Genomic DNA, 14,698 nt, shown 5'->3' with positions numbered 1-14,698 from the left:
TGCACGAAGGAGGTCAAGTTGACCTACGAGAGATCCTTCTCTCTTGGTTTTACGTCTCTACGGATACGTTGCTGGGATAGGGAGCCGACACTGACCCTTAACTGAGTTAATTTTTATGTTAACATAGTGTTTTTTCTTTGGTTTGAAAGGAGTTTGGGGATAGCTCTTTTCAAACTAAGCACAAACCCTCGTGTTAGGATCAGGTGATCGGGATCGGTGTTGTGCTCCTTAATTATGCCCCTAGGCATAGGTGTATTGTCATGTAAGTGGATAAGACCCCATTGACAAATGACTATTAGATTCTGTCGAGTAAGTGGATAAGACCCCATTGACAGATCTACAAGAACTCTTAGCCATAGGTCACATCCTCGCTGAGGCTCTTGAGACGAAGCTGACTACTAGCAATAGCTAGGAAGTCGACCCTTCGTCTAAACACATAGGAACCAAGGTTTTATTTATTTATTACCTACAACGTATGTTGTTTACCTGTCTAATCAGTAATTAGCTGTCTCTTACCCTCCGCCAAAGGTGCCAATCAGCTAAGTATATATCTGACAGGGAATGAATGTATGAAAATGATATTGTTATTGTACAATAAAGTTTCATACATACTTACCTGGCAGATATATACTTAGCTATAGACTCCGTCGTCCCCGATAGAAATTCGAATTTCGCGGCACACGCTACAGGTAGGTAGGTCAGGTGATCTACCGTCCCGCCGCTGGGTGGCAGGAATAGGAACCATTACCTTCTAGAACCAGATTTTCTCTTCCACCTGTCTCCTGAGGGGAGGCTGGGTGGGCCATTCAATTGTATATATCTGCCAGGTAAGTATGTATGAAACTTTATTGTACAATAACAAAATCATTTTCACTCCATATTTCTTCGGCTTCTTGGTGTTATACACTTTAATGCTAAGACGTCCTTTGTAAGGCATCATCCCCTCATCCAAAGAAAGATTCTTTCCAGGAACCACAAGAATTTTGCACCGTTCACGAATGTACTCCAAACTGGGCGGACTAAGATGAGGGTTATTCCTGGGTATGGCCCTTCGGTTGAAGGCGTTGAAATACCTGTCCAACGCCAGGAAACTATCACGGGGCATAATGCCGGGCACATTGGGGTACTTAAAAAAAAAATCCGCCCCCAATATTGCCTGACGTTGGCAGCAGGCATCATACCAAAAAAAATGTGGAGCCCCAAAAAATGCACCATGTTGGTAAGGTTGCAGCCCCGCCAGCGATACGACAATGTCGTGCGTAGTTCGTCACAGCAGTACCGAGCGTAGTCCGCTGTCTCTGCTACCAGGTACTCCAGCAACTACCACGTAAGGAATAGCTGAATGAACCCCAGAGCAGTGAGAGGAACAGGTACGGTGAGCCCAGGTGCTGCCGTGAATGGGTGCATGTTAGGTGGGGTGGGGTCCTTCGTCCACCCCTCGTCGCTCTCGGACGACCGATCTTCACCTTGGCTGGCGCAACGCTCCGACCTTCTATGTGCCTGTTCGCGCACGGTTTTGCACACGAAACCCCCCCACTGGCCTATCTCCCTCACTTAGGCCCTCGCTTTCTGTATCGTCATCGGCGACAAAACTAGACGACCCTATATCCTCCTCCTCCTCAGAGTCCCCCTCATAAGCACTAAAACCACTAAATTCGAGCTCATTTTTGGGATGTGAGTCTCGAACAGACATTGGAGGCAAATATTCATCATCACTAACATCGGGAGTGATGTCCTCATCACTAGATGACCAACCGCCATCAAAATGAGGACTTGCGACATGCTCCCGATTGAGCTCCGATAAGTAAGCATCAATGTCCTTTGGTTGGAGGCCTCCCAAATGCCTACGAATACCCCTAAGGACACCCTGATGCTTCCTAGGGGTTACTAAAGGCACATGAGACACACGTTGTTGTCCTAGAACACTTTCATTCACACGAGGCTGCATGGAACGGCGTTGAGGCGCGAGGTCATCTTGGGTGCTTGGTTCCTTTCACGTTACATAAGTTGTTGAGACATCTCTATGTATGTCCTGTACCACCACAAATATTCAAACTCTCACACAAGTTCGGCAAAACACGATTGCGGCAAAAGATCGCTCTCGGACGACGCGTCGCTGATGCTGGCTAATGAGAGAAGGAGGCATTTCGCGCATGCGCACCTGGGTCATGCTTGTAAACAAAACAACAGCTTGATCCGTGAACTCCTGGCATCCCCCAAGGCGCGTGATTCAAAAGTTTTCAGCTGGTAGGCCTATAAGTATTTTTCCGCACATTTTTAAAAAAACTTTTCTATGTCGACGTACGATACGTCCAATCGGCACCCAACAGACAATTTATATCGACGTATATACGTCCAATCGGAGTTTAAGGGTTACGATCACCTACTATAATAAAATAGTGGGACAATTAATACCATATGCTCACTAATAGCTATTATTTTCAAACACACATTCCGTAAAACGCAAAAAATATATGTACATAACAATCAAAATATATTAATGTTTTGCAGTTCAGCTTATGAATTTTAACAATAAGTATGACTATAAAACATATTTCACCATATCGATCTTGGAAGTTGAAGAGTCGTAAAATTTTGAGGATGGTCCGGGAAAAGAATTTGCACTTAGTGATGATGTATCGCTACAACACAATGTGGTATTTTCATAACACTATACAATAAAGTTCAAATGATCATATTATATTATTTTCACAAAGAAATGATTATATAAAGAAAGTTATTGAGTAATTTTTGCCGTCAGCAGTCAAAAAATCACGATCATGGTAACGTTCAAACTATGGCATATGTCTATAAATACAGGTACTATCCGACTTACAACCTACTCGACATACGACCACTCGTACTTACAACCTTACTTCAGACAGTTGACCATTGAGCTTGGCACTGCGCCATCTCATGAGAACTCTCATCACTCAGGCATGAGAACTCTCATCACTCACTCAGGCAGCATCAGTTTGAGTTACCCTGCCCTATCTGCAGCATCATTTGGTATTAACTGTACTGTAGACTGAATTGCAAACCAATTTACGTAAGAATCGACTTCTGACATGCATGCAAGAACCTAACCCCATTGTAACTCAATGCCTGATTGTACGTAATATATACTATTACATAAATGATTAAAATGTATTAGTAGAAGTACATTATGGTAAAAAGATTGAAATAATGATTGTACATTACATTACAGTACTAAGTAGGCACTTTTATATAGCAAAGGTTTGATAGTATACCCTACCCAGTATGTTGGCCACTTTCTAAGGTTCGACTTACATCCATTCTGACTTACAACCAGTGGGTCGGAACCAAACTTGGTTGTAAGTAGGATAGTACCTGTAGAACAGAAGCAGACAGCAGTCATTGGATAACAGATCTCCATGGCTACCACCCAGCCAATCAGGAGTTGGTTATACTACTCTGTGAATTTCTTAGAATGAACGTTTACACACATGAAGCTGACGATGATGTGTGTGTTTTGCATACAGTACGTAGTTTTAGTTTTTAATAGTGTAAGTATTTTACTGATTACATGAAGAATAGAATGATTCCTTATCATTACTTTGAATGCAAAATGGTTTGAAGATTCCTCCGCAAAAAGAAAAAAGAAAAAAAAATTCTTTAGAAGATGATACCTATTTATTAACGCTGTTGACATACCTTCAAAACAAAATTCAGCTCTTTAATCTCTGGAAAAATGTTAATCTTTCTGTCTGCTGGTCTAACCTTTTATAGCCCCTGCAACTAACAACAACAAAATTTGTTTGTTTGCTTTATCTTCTAAAGATGTAGGTATTACCTGTTGGTACAGCACATTTTTTAACTATGCTCATACACACACATTCAGTTGCTCGTGTGCTAATATCTATTGGTTTCAGAGACTCATGTTAACACTAACAGTATAGTTGAGAGAGAGAGAGAGAGAGAGAGAGAGAGAGAGAGATTCATCTCTCTAATCTCTCGAGGAATGTTAAGGTTTGTTCCCTTCTTTATGTAAATTTAGTCCATGCGACTGACAACAAAAATATTCACATTTGTTTTTTTGTCTTCCAGATATGGATTACCCATACTGCACATTTTTTAACAAGCATGAACACACTGCTTGCATATGTACTAATGCCCACCGGTTAAATATACTCTCTCTCTCTCTCTCTCTCTCTCTCTCTCTCTCTCTCTCTCTCTCTCTCTCTCTCTCTCTCTCTCTCTCTCTCTCTCTCTCTCTCTGGAAAGATACTGTCAATTCAAATTATCAGTATCTTTTCCTGATAGACAGTCGGACAGACAGATTAAATATTTAGGACTTCAAGGCTTGGCATATGTCAATTATTTTATGATCTTGAGATTTTTGGTTAATCTTGGTATTTTCCGGTCAGTTCTTGGGATTGGTAAGAAAAATGCCATAATTTGATTAGCAGTGGCAACAGCTGCAGTGCACACCCAAATGAATCTGGAAAGGCTAGCACACCAAACTACAGTATTTACAAAATGAACAGAGCTCTCTAGCTGGGGTGTTTTGGTCCTCCCACGTGTTTGATCTCCGCATAGCTGCCAAATTTATAACAACAACAGAGATAAAACAATTTTTCCCATTACAGATATCAAATATTATCTTTTCCGTTACGCAGAATTCTAAATAGATTATGTAGGTTAACGATTGATACTTTTTTTTATGCAATATAAAGAAACGGAGTCAGATTTTCTATCCACATGGCATATCATTTTAGTGCTGTTGCGAATATTTCAACCAGTTCCATGTGCATTTAAATCCACACTGTACAGTCTGGAGGCAGTTCTCCCTTCTACACATATCTTGATTTCTTAATATCGTAGGTATAGAATAAATTGGTAAGAGACTTCCAATTTGTTGCAAAATGAAGGTAAATGATTGAATATTACTAGAATATAAGAGTTTTAGCTTACAATTGCGTTTTTTGACCATTTTGGTCGAGTCAAAGTTGACCTAAGGTTTATATTTTGGCACTTATCGTTATTTATATGGAAATTTAAACTAAAGCATAACAGAGTAAGTTTGACGAGTGAGAAAATAAACAATCGTATACAGGCACATTCTCTCTCTCTCTCTCTCTCTCTCTCTCTCTCTCTCTCTCTCTCTCTCTCTCTCTCTCTCTCTCTCTCTCTGACAAATTAATAGATAGGAAACAGTGACTGAATGTTGCTTGTATGTGATATGGCAAAGTTTTGGCCTGACTGAAGTGTGGAGTTACTTTGACACCGACTTACAAGTTATTCTTGGTCATCTCACAGCCATGGACAGACATCAACTTCACAGCCAAGAAAGGGCAATCGTATACAAAATAAATAGGTATTGAAATTGCGAAATGCGGGCCTATGTTATCCCATGAAAAAGCTCTCGCTCGGACAGCAGTAAGATTTAGGGGAGAGAGAGAGAGAGAGAGAGAGAGAGAGAGAGAGAGAGAGAGAGAGAGAGAGAGAGAGAGCGCAGGGCCAAATAGGAAGGAGATTAAAAGTACTTGGGAATGAAAAACCCTTATAATCTTATAATTACAGCCTCAGGTACACAGTTCGCAGTATTAGATCACTTCCGTAAGGAAATAAATGACATCAAAGATGCTTTTGCTGCTGAAAGGCAACAGATAATGGACATACTACATGATACACCAAAATGTAAACATCCCACATCTTGCAATAGAATGGGGAGAGTTGAAACTAAATCTGCACAAACAAGAGTTAAGAGTGCAAGCCCAACTGGAACCAACAAAATGGCCAGTTCCGGTTATGAGTCTCATGACCAAAATCTAGCAGAGACTAAAATCCTACTCTACTTAATAACCCTTGGAGAGATGACTAAATGTGTATTTTCTCTCAGGATGGTAAGAATCTTATTAATGAGAGAAAGACCATGATAGAGTTAGTACATGTTAAATTTAGGGACAGGTCAGCCTTTCCTAACACTGAATGGTGCCTGATACCACCTGTGCCAGACATGGAGAAGCCTCAAAAGGAAACTATTTTATTAGCTGGCAATTTGGCAGTAAGAGCTGTAGGTGAAACTCTTCACTAGGTAATGGGACAGGAATTTATAGTTCCATTATGAACAAGACTCAGGTGGCTCACCGTGTACAGACAGGCTTCTGCCCCTTCACATTTAAAATCATAAACCATGTGAAAACACATTTTCAAAATTATGTAGTAACCAGAAAGCATGAGCCATTGGCATAACTAAAACCATTTGCTTCAGTTATCCCGGTTTCAGAAAACTCCACCGAAGAATGGGCAATGCTTCAACTTCCCTTTGATAGAAAAAAGCTCCTCCTAGATATTGCAACTCAGCAATTTGGTACTCCAATGAGAAGGATTTCAGAAGGTACATCAGCATCAGAGTTTCGTGCTAGGACCCACCTCCTTAGTGGCTTAACCACTTCCTCATTGTTAGAAGTAGCCACAAAAAGGTTTCCAGAAGAATCTAGGATGATTTTTGCTGTTGTGGCTAAAAGCCTTATGAGAACATTATGGGAAGCTCTCTATGAATTTTTGGACTGGTGCATAAAAGTGCGAATGGAGGTACTGGAAAACTCCAAGTCGCTTCCCAATGTGACTACCCTATTACAGTCTAATGCCTTCTGCCGAGACCTATTTGAGGAGTCTATTGTAACTCAAATAAAAGAACAAGCACGTCAACAAAATTGCACAGTGTATGCTCTACTGGGAAAAGATTTCAGGAAACAAAAAACCAGAAATTTCCCCTTACCAAATCCTAAAAAGGCATGCTTTGATCAAAAATCATATAGGCTTCCATTTACTTCCAATAGCTCTCCTCATACACAGGTAGGTAGAAGGGACAGCACCCTCAAAAGAGACAAAAACCTGCACAGCAAAAAGCGCATCCTTTTCACATGGTCCAAAAACCAGCTTATAGAGGAAAAGGGAAAGCAACACGTGGAATGCCCATTAACCCTTAAACGCCAAGTTGGTATTTCCGAAAGTGTCTCCCGTATGCCGGCGGCGTTCGGGAGTGAGCGCCGAAGCAGAAAAAAAGTTATTTTCAAAAAATCAGAGCATGCTTAAGAGTTCATTTTTGGCTCCTTTTTTTGTCATTGCCTGAAGTTTAGTGTGCAACCATGAGAAATGAAAAAATATATCATTATCATATATAAATATTGGAATATATGACAGCGTGAAAAAAAATGTCATATATAATTGTATACAAATTGCGCTGTGAGCAAAACGGTTAAAGCTAATGAATTAATTATTTTTTCGTTGTATTGTACACTAAATTGCAAGGATTTTGGTATATATCAAATTGTAAAATGATCAAAGCAACACAGAGAAAATATTATCATAATATACGTAATGCATGAATTCGTAACACGCAGAAGTAAAAAAAAGTTTTCAAAATTTCACCATAAATCGAAATATTGTGTTAGAGACTTCCCATTTGTTGCAAAATGAAGGTAATTGATTGAATATTACTATACTGTAAGTGTTGTAGCTTACAATTGCAGTTTTCAACCATTTCGGTCAAGTTAAAGTTGACCAAAGGTCGAATATTTTTTATTTATCGTGATTTATATGAAAATATTTCAAAACTGATGAAAGCTACAACCATGAGTTATTTTTTGGTGTATTCTACATGAAATTGTGCACATTTTCATATATAAAACTTTATGTAACGGCTAATATAAAACGGTGCAAACATTACGACAATCGGACGAAAGAATTTCTGATTTTTTCGGCAGTTACAGCATGCAAGGAAAAGTTTTTTTCTAAAATTCACCATAAATCGAAATATTGTGCTAGACTTCCAATTTGTTGCAAAATGATTTAAATTATTGAGTATTGCTAGAATATAAGGGATAAAAGCTACAACCATGGGTTGTTATTAGTTGTACTCTACATGAAATTGTGCACATTTTCATATGTAAAACTTTATGTAACGGCTAGTATAAAACGGTGCAAACATTACAACAATAGGACAAAAGAATTTCTGATTTTTTCGGCAGAGTTACCGCGCGGACGTAAGGAAAAAGTTTTTTTTTATAAATTCACCATAAATCAAAATATTGTGCTAGAGACTTCCAATTTGTTGCAAAATGAAGGTAAATGATTGAATATTACTAGAATATAAGAGTTTTAGCTTACAATTGCGTTTTTTGACCATTTTGGTCGAGTCAAAGTTGACCTAAGGTTTATATTTTGGCACTTATCGTTATTTATATGAAAATATTTCAAAACTGATTAAAGCTACGACCATGGGTTGTTTTTAGTTGCATTTACATGAAATTGCTCACATTTTCATATATAGAACTTTATGTAACAGCTAATATAAAACTGCAAACATTATGACAATTAGACGAAAGAATTTCTTATTTTTTCGGCAGTTACCGTGCGGATGTAAGGAAAAAGTTTTTTTTTTTAAATTCAGCATAAATCCAAATATTGTGCTAGAAACTTCCAATTTGTTGCAAAATGAAGGTAAATGATTGAATATTACTAGAATGTAAGAGTTTTAGCTTGCAATTGCGTTTTTCGACCATTTTGGTCGAGTCAAATTTGACCGAAGGTTGAAATTTTGGCACATCATTATTTATATGAAAATATTTCAAAACTGATAAAAGCTGCAACCATGGGTTGTATTTTGTTGTATTCTACATGAAATTGCGCACATTTTCATATATAAAACTTTATGTAACGGCTAATCTAAAATGGTGCAAACATTACGACAATCGGACGAAAGAATTTCTGAGATGTGTCGCTGATGCTTTTTAGTACGAGAAGAAAGAAATTCGCTTGTAAACAAAACAACAGCTTGATCCGTGAACTCCCATCATCCCTCAAGGTGCGTGATTCAAAAGTTTTTGCCAAGTAGGCCTATAACTATTTTTCCGCAAATTTAAAAAAAAACTTTTTTGCATCGATGTATCATATGTGAATTAAGCACCCAACAGACAATTTTCGTCGACATTTAATACGTCCAATAGGTGTTTAAGGGTTAAGGGAAAAGGCAAAGGAGGGGGGGATTCCAATAGGAATTGTTTGGTCGGGGGTCGACTTCAGAATTTTCACAAGGAATGGAAGTCTTCTCTATGGGGACACAGCATTATTTTCAACTGACTGGGGTGGAAATGGTCTCACCCCCTCAACCTTTGGAAGGGTTCTTTAAAAAACCGGACACCTCTACGAAAGATTACGTGCAGAAGGCCCTCTTAAAAGTAGTGATAGAGAAACATTCTTACATTCGTCACCAGGCATGTCTCTTCAGTGTTCCCAAATAGGATTCTTCAGAACGAAGGGTGATCCTCGACCTGTCAACATTGAACAAACAGATTGTTTGCCAAAAGTTTTGAATGACTACCATTGCCCAAGTGCATTCTGTCATTCCAAAAGGGACCTGGACAGTTTCTATAGATCTGAAAGACGCATATTGGCACGTCCCTATTGCCGTTCCCTTCCACCCCTTCCCAGGGTTCCAGATAAGAAAAAGTAGATACAGATTCAAGGTCATGTCTTTCGGGCTAAATATTGCCTCGAGAATCTTTATGAAATTGGTGATGGTAGTTGTTCAGGAACTCAGGAAAGAAGGAATAGATATGATAGCTTATTTAGATGACTGGTTAGTCTGGGGAGCCACAAGAAAAGAGTGCCTGAAAAACCTAGGAACAGTAGTCAACAGACTCCAGTCAAAAGGCTTTATAAATTGGACAAAATCCTGCATCACACCCAGCAGACATTTTCAGTTTAGCAGACAAAACTTTATGCCCAGTTCAAGCACTTCAGAATTACCTAGAGGTAATGGCAAATGTTTCAGAAGGTCCAATTTTCCTACATCCTAGCACGAAGAAACCACTCTCTCTACAAGGGCTAAGAATAATTTTAGTGTCCCTCATTAAAAAGGCTAACCCACATTCCTTTCCTAGATCACAGGATATTAGGAAAGTACATCATTGGCCTTTTTCAGAAATGTATCATTTGAAGAAGTTTCTGAATGTGCTGGGTGGTCATCAGAGTCAGTATTCTTGAAACACTACTGCCATGAACTGGAACAAATTAGAATGCACTGTGTATCAGTAGGTGGTATGGTTAGTCCTGACATCATAGGCGCCACGACAGAAAACCAGGGGTCTCTAACGGGTGGGTATGTTGACTATCGCTGGGGAAGGTGCATAAAGGTCGCAACCATACCCAGCATACTTAGGGAAGTCACCATAGAACTTTATGCTTAAAGTATATCCTAGTTGTTTTTGTTATCTTTTTAACTGAAATTAGTGGCTTGACATTGGACCTGAAATTATATAATCTTAAAACCTTTAGATATTTGGGATGAAAATTTGTGAGCTTAAGTTTTTTCGTCACCTGTCAATTTCTTTGTAATGCTCCTTTGAGGATGAAACAGTGACTACAGTATCAAAAATCAGGTTTTGACATAGGAAAAACCTATTTTTGGTTGTTGCTGTTGAGTCCTCAAAACATTCTCACTTCCCTGACAAAAAACCATTGGATTTGGTAAAGGTACATCCTGCGTTGACCAACAGAGTAATGGATTCTTGTTCTTTTGGCCGGCTCGAGCATAAAACAAGATGGCTGATGCGCATGTGCAATAATCACTTCTACAGGTTTTGACGTAGGAAACTGGGTACAGCGTTTGCTGAAGACAAGATAAAATGCCTTCCTGTCTTTGAGTTCATTATATTCTATCACTTGTCATAGTGTTTATTATTACGGCATAATACTCGGCTAAAAGACCAGGCTAAAAGATATTTCTTTGATATTAGTCTGATCACCATGGGCACTGGCGCAAACCATGGAGGGTAAATCCCTTTGAGGGCTCAACAGCGACTGCCAAAATAGGTTTTTCCTACATCAAAACCTGTTTTTTAGAGGGTTTTTCTTGTGTTTGAACAAACAAAATAGAAAATTTTAAGGGTTTCTAGAGAGGTTTTAAGTATTCATTGGTTTAGCTGTTTGTGAGGGTCTGGTACACATCCCCAGCGAATAAGGGGGTCCACTGTATTTTTGCTACTGTCATTTGGAAAAGAGGCCCTGTATAGGGTTGGAAATATTCACTTTCAAATTCCCTTGGAAGTACAGAAAATTTTTTTGTATTTTTCTTCTTATACCATGTGCATACATTCCTATTTCCATTGATGAATTATTTTTAAAATTAGCCATACTTAAATTTAGCTTGATCTAGGGGTGTCCATAATATACAAGTATATTTGGTGGCCGGACTGTGAGGGTTGAATACTGGAATAGCAATCCTTTGGAAGTAACAATCTAGGAACGTAAGTAGAGTTATGAACACCTGGCAGATTCCCAAAGAATGAGGCAGTGTGTTATGACATTCCTAAGGATCCAGATGGCATATGCAATGTTGTTATACGGCAGTCCCTGGTTATTGGCGATCCAGTTTTATGGGGCTTGTCTAGTGACAAAAATTGGCGATTTTCAGTGCTGATATGTGCTGCTTTAGCCTATTAGTGCCAATAATCAGGTAATGGTATCAATACATACCTAATGAAGGTGCTGATCTCTGGTTATGGGCGGCGATAAGCGCCAAAAATTGCCAATTTTTGCTTAGCACACCACCTGAATGGAACCCCTGCTGATAAATTGGGACTGATTATTGTCTAATGTGACAGACCAAGAATGAGTGAACCTGGGATTACTCAGGACATGAATATGGACATAGTAGTACTGTACACTATTAATAGTGTTTAGATAAAAACAGATTGAAAAAAGTAAATTAATATGAAGATATTTTATAATAAGAATACTTGTATAAATAGTTATTGATTACATTGTCTTTTTCAGCTGTGATCCCTGTGACAGATTGTTACCATGAATTGTTGGCTATCCAGTTTGTTATCGATCCTGGTGAAGACTTTATTTGGGGTCATGATGACCAAAATCCTGCTGTGATACAGAAACTCACCATCACTAATCATGATAAAATTGGACTTCTGAATGAATATCTTGATATTTCTCAGGTCAGTACTATATACATTTTTTTACATAGTCCCTTTGGAAGGAACAACACAGGCATCCCAGAAATAAACAGGTGGAAGATGAAAAGGTAAAGTTGGATTGCACAGAACATATAAATGAACCTAGATTTTGGGTTAGTCCATTTTCTAGGTGTATTTAATTATGTTCCTTGCACTTTACTTGAACTTTTTTTAATTTCCCCCGTTTATTATTATCATTACACCCCACCTTCATTTACTAGCTAGGATTAGTTTTAATGCTCATAATTTTCCTCCCCTGTGTTTTACTCAGATGACACTTATCATGTAATGAGTTAAAATGAAGTACATTCATGTTGTTTGTAAGGGGATCCCCCCCCCATGTCAAATAGCTAGTCATGAATATCTTTGAAATATTCCCCATTTGTATATTGGTATTTAACCATGTAACTGATGGGTTGGCGCTGTTTACTCAGCTTTGTCAAGAAAGTCCCTCCTATGTGCATAACCCATAGTGTGAACTTAATTACAGAGCTCAGTAACATTTTCTCCTATCAGTTTGCCACAGATATTACCATTTCCCTACACTAGCTGGTTGTCCAGGAGTAAGCTTAATTTTCTTCCTAAGAAAATGATAATAACAGACTTAGGGAGTGACTTGTATGTTCTGTAATGAATTTAATATCAGGATGATTAAACTGGTTGGCCATCTTTAAGTTACTTCTGACTATGGGAATAGTACTTACATTTTACATCATGCAGCACACAGTAGGTATTGCTGAAGGGCTTATGCAGTATCCCTTCATTCCAAGGCTTTGTTGTTGCCATCTCCTACTATAAAATACTTTTCTGTTTCTATTGTCTCAGTTATGCTTATGCCTTTTTTTTGGTAACTTTTAACTTCTTAAATATTTCTTGAATGACAATAAAACTAGGGTACTGTTAAGGTAAGATGACAAGCCTCATCACCAGAGTATGGGAAGAATTTCAGGGTCTACCCTTTGTACTAGATCTCTTCATGATTAACTGAAAGCCTTGAGGTCATTAGGGAAAGGGTTATTATATATATTTGAATAGTATCCATATGGCAGCCTCATTTATCCCCAAGTGTAGTACTTCTGGTTGTGGGAACAACTTGGACTAGTAACTCCCTTACAGTGTCCCTTGGTATGCTAAACCTTCCTAAAAACCACAATGTTTAACTGATGAAGCCATTTGGACCATAGGGTAATTGTAAATGGCACCTAGAATTAACAACTAAAGGTGCTCAAGCTTATCTAGAAATTAAGAAATTTCAGGAAATTAAGAAAATAAATGAAGTTGTGAAACCAAATCACAATTTAAATGGCATGTAAGGTATAGTAATTCCACTAAACTTTTTGAATATGATGAGTAGTCAGACAAAAACCTGTTATTTTTGATAATGTAGCTGCTGCTCATCATCTTATTGTCCCAAGGGTGCTCCATAAGACAGATAGACCATCATGAACTCTCTCATAGCTGATCTGGGATAGTATAATGCCCTTGCTGACAGGATGGCTCTTTATCCTGCCATATAGTGCCTACTGGGAAGATTGACTCATCCATTCTTTCTTTCTTTGAAACTTCAACTGAAAACCTGTATAGACAGAGTCAATAGACTGTAAATCCGAGGGGGCTCCAAAGGGAAATCAGTTTGCAGAGAGAGAGACAAGTTTAGGAAACTGATAAATAAATGAGTTTGATGAAGTTTAAAATGAAACCAAAATACCTGAAATTCAGGAGACATCAGCAGAGAGCAGGGATGAATTTGCTCCTCACTTAAGAATTTGGAGTTTAGAATTTTCTTGATCTCCAGAGTTGCACTCATAACTATGATTTGATGTTTTAATCTGAGATTCTTGTAAGTATTTACAAGTTAAAGGTTGAGTTTTTGATCCGGGGGTTTGATGGCCCTGATTTTATCTATTGAAGTAACATCCCACATGTGCAAGGGATGGCTGTGCAGTAATACCTCAATTTTACACGAGGTTAGGTTCCAGACCCCCTCGCACAAGTTGAATTTTCGCTGAAGTTTTGTAGTCTCTCACGCATTCACAAAATTTTTTTTTTGTAACATATTTACCCATTATTCGTGGGAAATTCGCATTTTCACGTAAGTGACTTACCAAACAATTACATTAGCTGTACGCTTTCTTACCTGGCAGTCGAAAATTCAAATTCCTGGCAGCGGTGGTGGCGCTGCCATCATTTGTGTAGTTGATACAGATCCCGGGGAATACCCAGTACTGCTGAGCTAAACTCTTCAATTCCTATTCTGCCGGCCACGGGGTAACACCGGTGGTTTGTTGTTGCAGTTGACTTTCGTCGCCATTGTGGATTTTTTCTTTTTGGTGATGTACAATTTATTGGTTGGCTTTTTTGCTTCATCAGTTAGCTGCCTAGTTATTAACAAGTTATTACAAAGATGTCTGATGCTAGTTCTTCGTCAGTTAGGTTTTGCAGCAGTGGCTGCAAAACTAGATTAGCTAAACTATGTTACGATCCACACTCCAAATGTGTTAAATGTAGGGGTCAGTGCTGTAGCAAGGAATTAACTTGTGATGAGTGCCGTAGTTTAGATGAACAAGGTTGGAAGACTTTTCAAGCTCATTTGGATAAAATGGACAAAGATAGGGAAAGGAAAGCAGCTCTTAGAGCGGGTAGTAAAACTAGAGTAGAGACAACTCCCGTGCCTTTAGAGGCAAACAAACTGTCACTAT

General features: G+C 38.6%; 1 protein-coding gene across 1 annotated transcript in view; it reads left to right on the top strand.

The window, feature by feature from the left end:
* The window catches only part of LOC135224420 (OTU domain-containing protein 7A-like), a gene marked incomplete at its 5' end in the record, with an annotated part of 176,158 nt that overhangs the window by 132,973 nt on the left and 28,487 nt on the right, over positions 1-14,698 (top strand). The window contains 1 exon segment of the mRNA XM_064263407.1: positions 11,806-11,981. Coding sequence (XP_064119477.1) covers positions 11,806-11,981 — 176 coding nt within the window.

The sequence above is a fragment of the Macrobrachium nipponense genome, chromosome 20 (assembly GCF_015104395.2).
Source record: "Macrobrachium nipponense isolate FS-2020 chromosome 20, ASM1510439v2, whole genome shotgun sequence".
In the NCBI taxonomy this organism is placed as follows: domain Eukaryota; kingdom Metazoa; phylum Arthropoda; class Malacostraca; order Decapoda; family Palaemonidae; genus Macrobrachium; species Macrobrachium nipponense.
This window is presented reverse-complemented; position numbering and strand designations above follow the sequence as displayed.